Genomic DNA, 5736 nt, shown 5'->3' on the forward strand with positions numbered 1-5736 from the left:
TACTAGCCCATTAAAGCAGTATCTAAACCTTGCATTACCATGTATCTAATATCTGTATCATTTCTATTGATTTGTTGACAGGGCTTCTACCAGCGTAAGCAGCTTGAATACACCTGTCACACTGCTTTCTTTGCCTCTATCGTGGTTGTACAATGGGCTGATGTCATCATCTGTAAGACACGACGTAACTCACTCATCCATCAAGGAATGAAGTAAGTCAGAATGCAACCCTCATACTAAAAAAAATGACCCTCTGTATTGGTGTAATTTGGTAATTGGTGACAGACTGTCCTCAAGAGGGTGACATGCATTGATTAAAAATATATTCATTTCACCAGCTGGTTAATATAACACTGGAATTGATATCACGTGACGAGCTATGGACCAATCACATCTCGGTATCTGTCTGAGCTATCTAACATTATCAGAAACTAACTAGCAAGAGTCAGACTTGTGGATTATTTTTCTTTCGTTTCATGAAAATATACCTTTATTATTCATGTACCCAAAGTAATAAGTTGCTATTTCAGTCCAGACTTTCCTTGAGTTTTGGCTGCCTGTGGCATGTAAGGGGTTAATATATGGACTGTGCCCCATTTATGATGAATGAAGTTGCAGTACAAAGATTGAGTACATTTCAGTTGGCGGAACTGTGCAGGCATTGGAGAATTAGGATATGTATAAATACACTTCATGTCATTCTAAGTTCCAAGTTAGAGCATGTATTATGAAGTAACTTCAGTTCAGATATCATACTGCCTGTGTAATGACTTTGTAATGACTATTTTTAACATTACCATTGCTATACCATGTGTGTTTATGATGATGTGTTTGATACATCTTGGAAGAGAAGGTTAAGTTCTGGGAAGAGGTGAACAATAATTTGTTCCCTGAAAAGCATGGCTCTTCAAATGCCTTAATATTCTAAATATGGCAAGTAACATATTCTTGTAGTCCCATATACATCTTTTTGTGAACAGTGCTTTACCAAGACAAGGCCAATTTCTTATCATTTTGTTGATTCCAGAACCTTGCAGTACACACCAATACCTATATGCTAGATCAATTTTCTGATCGATTCCATAACTTTTTTTCACAATGCAATCGCATGACCAGAACTGGTCTACACCTTTAACATCACCATTGATGCCATGTGTGTTTATGATGCCATTGTGTTTGATACATGTTAATGTTTGTTCTTTACAGCAACTGGGTGTTGAACTTTGGTCTGTTCTTTGAGACTGCTCTTGCTGCGTTCCTGTCCTACTGCCCTGGCCTAGAGAATGGTCTTCGTATGTACCCACTCAGGATCGGATGGTGGTTTGTTGCTTTCCCATTCTCTCTTCTCATCTTTGTCTATGATGAGTGTCGTCGCTTCATCCTCCGTCATAACCCTGGTGGATGGGTTGAGCTGGAGACATACTACTGACTCCTTCAATCCCAATGCTTCTACCCCGTACCAGAGACCACCACACCCTCTCCGACCCCTCCTCCTCCTCCCTCCTCATCTGAACCAATCAGGATGACTCAATCATCCAGCCATCCACTCAACTTCCACCCTTACACAGCCAGTCAACGGTCATACCTTCGGGCACACCGCCCCGCCCCATCCCCTATCACGACAGCTATCCTCAAATCTCTCCCTCCTCCTGAGCTCCTAACCCCTAAACCAGATCTTCCCTCTCGTCCCATCAAGGAAGATCGATTGGAGATGCCAGCAGCCCAAGCTCTCATTCTCAAGTTCGCTGATAACCTGTGCAAGCAAACTAAACATTGCCCAGGAAAAACATTCTCTCGGATTCTTCACGGAACTCTTGCTTTTTTAAGATACCCATACTTCATCACGATATGAATTTCAAACAAACTCAAATTTTTATTCATAATACATTTGATTTTTATTCTGTCATGGTACTATTTTAATACTTGAAATTTCCATTGTAAAGCTTTATAAATGACTGAAAATAGAAAACTTATTGAAAAGTATTCTTTAAGAAACTCAATTGATTCAAACATCATTCTATTCAAACTCTTATTGATGTTTAAGTATGCAGATATATTGTTAGTATTGAATTTACAGGTGACAACTTTGTGTGAATGAAATATTGTTGATGTTAATGCAAGGTTATCAATGAGCTTGAGAGAGAAGAAGGCTTCTACGGGGTAGTAGCATTGGTGTCGTCATGATTGTAATCAAACTATTAATTGGTGAATTATATTGTGAATTTGGTGATATAGAAGCATTTCATATAAGAAAATGCAAGTTTAGTAAGCATTGATGTTATCACAAATTATTCAGAGTTCATTAACAAAAATGAGGTACAGGATACCATTTTCGGCTAGTTAAGATTATCTTTTTGGTGAATTGTTTGGAAATAAGAAATTTATTTAGAGAGTTATGTCAGTTGATGTGTAGACTATGGTTGAAGGCATAGCTCATCAATGCACATTAGTATGCACTATACTTTGTTTGGTGTAGAGATAAACATCAACTAACATATATCTTGTACCTCTCTTCTCTGTCCCCAAGCAAAATATCAGAATTTTTTTAAATGACCAACTGTTCTAGGGCAGTTGATTTTAATAAACATTAAACATTTTAGAATTTGTGATTAAAAAGTAATAAATGTGTTCTGGTTGTCCTTGAATAATAAATTGTTTTTAACGTTCCCCTGAAACACTTTGTTTACTGTTTGTTTTGTTCAGTTTATTTGAATGATGGCTCATGGTAGATGATGTCCCGACGCCACACTAATGTCCTTTGGCAAGACATTGATCTACATTTGCCACACTCCACCCAGGTGAAGTAAATGGGTACCGGGTAGGAATTTATTCCTTGAAATGCTAGAGCTGACATGAGCGCTATACAAGAACCCATTATTATTATTATTATTATATAGATAGATAGATAGAAGGGATTGTATTACGAGTTGTAGTGAGCATTGCACTGGATATTTGAACAAAGTAATAATTTAAATCCATGCTCGGGGGAGTATATTCATATCTGAATAAACTTCCTGATTTTGTTGATTTTTTAGCGGGTTAGGGGTTAGAGTAATGCCTCGTTGACACTTGCCCGCATTTTGGTCCCGCCCTGCCCCGCTCTGTGGCGTGCCAATTAGTGACACGCAGCGGCACGAAGAGTCACGTCTAATTTACGAATAGTTCATGCAATGCGTAACCACTAGGACACGCATTCGTAGACTATGCGCATGGCATGCGAAAACTGCCCGGGAAGTATGCGCAGCCAATGCGTAAATTATGCGCAAATTAGTCGTTAACTAGTCGTGAATATGCGTGCCACTAGGCCATCGGACACGCATCGGTGCGCACTGGCACGACTAGGCAGCGCATAGGGTGCGCATAGTTCACGAACGTTGCCAAACAAAATTGTCGTGCCAAATTTTTGAACATTTTGAAAATTCTGTCACGCATTTCACGCACGGCCCGCGTCCGCCCGCATCCTCCTGCATTGGCACGCAAGAGTATGTGTCTATGCGCAAAGCAAAATGCGGGCAAGTGTCACCGGGGCATTAGAGAACAGTGATCTGCATGTAGGCCTACAGATAACAGGAGATGCAATGACTTTCGTTGAATGTGAGACAGTGTGGCCCAAATTCACAAAGGAGGTTTAAATTCAACCCATGGTTTAAATCTTCATTTTCATAACCCATGGTCTAGAATTAGCCCAAAATAAGTGAAACACACAGTCAGAGGTCCAATATTAGACGTGTGCAAGGCAGGGTATACTTAATCTTAAACCATGAGTCATGTACATGAGGGTTTAAATCTCCTTTGTGAAATCGGTGAAAGACACTATGTGATGGGTGAGGTTATAATGTTTGAATAAGATGAGACGGATGTACCAGAGGGAGAGAGAGTGGCAAATTGTGATATTTTCCCAATGCATGTATTTAAATCTAGGAAGGTGTGAATCAAATTTGATTGCTGCTGTTATCACAAATAATCTCCATTTGGTTTCAATTGATCCATAGTAATTTTACAGCAACTGGCAGGAGTTGAGGGGGATTTACCTAAAGATGGAATACGTGTTTGACATGCACCATATCTTTCCCTTCTTTCATACTGAAGAAGAAAAAAAATCCACTTACACCAACACCTCTCCAGGTCTCATTTTAGAGTTGATTATCATCAACCATCCCCAAATAGAATAGAATATCCAGGCTTTCCCCCCAACTGCAAGAAGTTAACTTGTTTAAAATGTTTTTACTTATTCCCGTTTAGCTGGGAGCCCTGCATCAATCCCCATCCCCATCCCCACATCGTCCTATCAATATCTGTACACAAAACAAAAATAATGAACACACTAAGAGAGGAAAAAGTGAATTCGAAAATAGAATTTCATTTAATTTAATTGAAAAATACATAATTAACAAAATTCCAGGTAATAAAACTTTGTAAAGTACAACCGTTTTTTGAAGCACACACATTAATGCATAAGAATGTGCATTTTCACACATCACATTTGCACATACACACATGTAACAATGAATCAGTGTTTGTTATTCCTCTGTCTCAATGCAGACAATGAGATGGAAGAACAAATCAAAAGCTGTTAGTAAGTTCTTTGAACTGATCTTAACAGTTCTATTCTATATGATGGTTTCTTCTGAATTAAAGGGGGTGTAAACTGACGAATAACAGGGAAACACCATCTACGTCTCCTTTTGGACAAATGCACGTAAATGAATGGACTTGATTAACAGTAGTCAGCGACTTAATCTCTACATGGATCAGTTCTCCTCACGCTTTGGTTTTGCGTATGTCGCACACATGTGATTGCTGCGGTCGCGCCTGTAGTTGTATTATACCAGATTTGCTCCGAGTCAGGCTAAGGGAAAAACATGTAATGTCGTCAGTTCACACCCCCTTTACTATTTGGATATAACGGATACAGATTGACTTTTAACTGGAAATGATTATCACTTTAAAAGAGACAACAAAATCAAAATTTTTTGATTGGTTTGTGAACAATTATAATAAATGTTTTTTGTGCTGAAGTGAAGTTACAAAAGGTCATGTGACTTCGCAAAGGTACATCCAATTTTCAAAAGTTTAGCAGGCTAATAAAAAGATGGAGAAGATTAAAGAGAAAATAAGCCACATAAGAACGCTGCTTATTTTATAAGTAGGGTATTTAAAGTGATCAAGATATTTCCAAAGGGGGAGCTGCTATAAAGCCCCCCCCCCCCCTCCCCCTTTAGTTTAAAAGCTTTATGTATATCACAAATACATGTATGTATCCAAGACAACGTTTTCACACCTTTGCCTATTACAGGGATCCCATTTTCTTCCCTTGCAAACAGAGTAGCAATACAAATACAAATTAGTGTCTTGCCAAATGACTTATTGAGTTAATAACAACCTATATCACCGGAGTGTTGGCACAGTCAGTAGAGCGTCCGCCTCACAGCCGGGAGGTCGTGGGTTCGAACCCCGGCCGCGTCATACCAAAAGACGTTAAAAGATGGGAGTTGTTGCTACCTTATTTGGCGTTCAACAATAAGGGATAGAGCAACGTCGATCTGGCGCTGCTCAGTGGCTGCCGGGCTCACGATCAATTGGGCAAAAAGAATTTCCGTTTCGGTTTAATAAAATTTGGAGTGGACTATTAGGCTATTATTATTATTATTATTATTATTATTATTATATACATCAACACCACATAAACAATGCATTCATCAATTGTAAAACAAACACATTATTGGAAATAGTCAG

The 5736-nt window shown here is 38.8% G+C and overlaps 1 protein-coding gene across 2 annotated transcripts in view; it reads left to right on the forward strand.

Annotated features, from left to right (window-relative positions):
• The window catches only part of LOC115917979 (sodium/potassium-transporting ATPase subunit alpha-3-like), a 32603-nt gene extending 29928 nt beyond the window's left edge, over positions 1–2675 (forward strand). For both annotated transcript variants that reach the window (XM_030978476.1, XM_030978477.1), the window contains exons 19-20: positions 82–212; positions 1207–2675. In XM_030978476.1, the coding sequence (XP_030834336.1) occupies positions 82–212; positions 1207–1429 (354 nt within the window). In that variant the 3' untranslated portion in view covers positions 1430–2675. The remainder of the gene's footprint in view (positions 1–81; positions 213–1206) is intronic.
• Positions 2676–5736: the final 3061 nt, after the last annotated feature.

This window comes from Strongylocentrotus purpuratus, unplaced genomic scaffold (assembly GCF_000002235.5).
Source record: "Strongylocentrotus purpuratus isolate Spur 01 unplaced genomic scaffold, Spur_5.0 spur5_scaffold_1, whole genome shotgun sequence".
NCBI classification, from domain to species: Eukaryota; Metazoa; Echinodermata; class Echinoidea; order Camarodonta; family Strongylocentrotidae; genus Strongylocentrotus; species Strongylocentrotus purpuratus.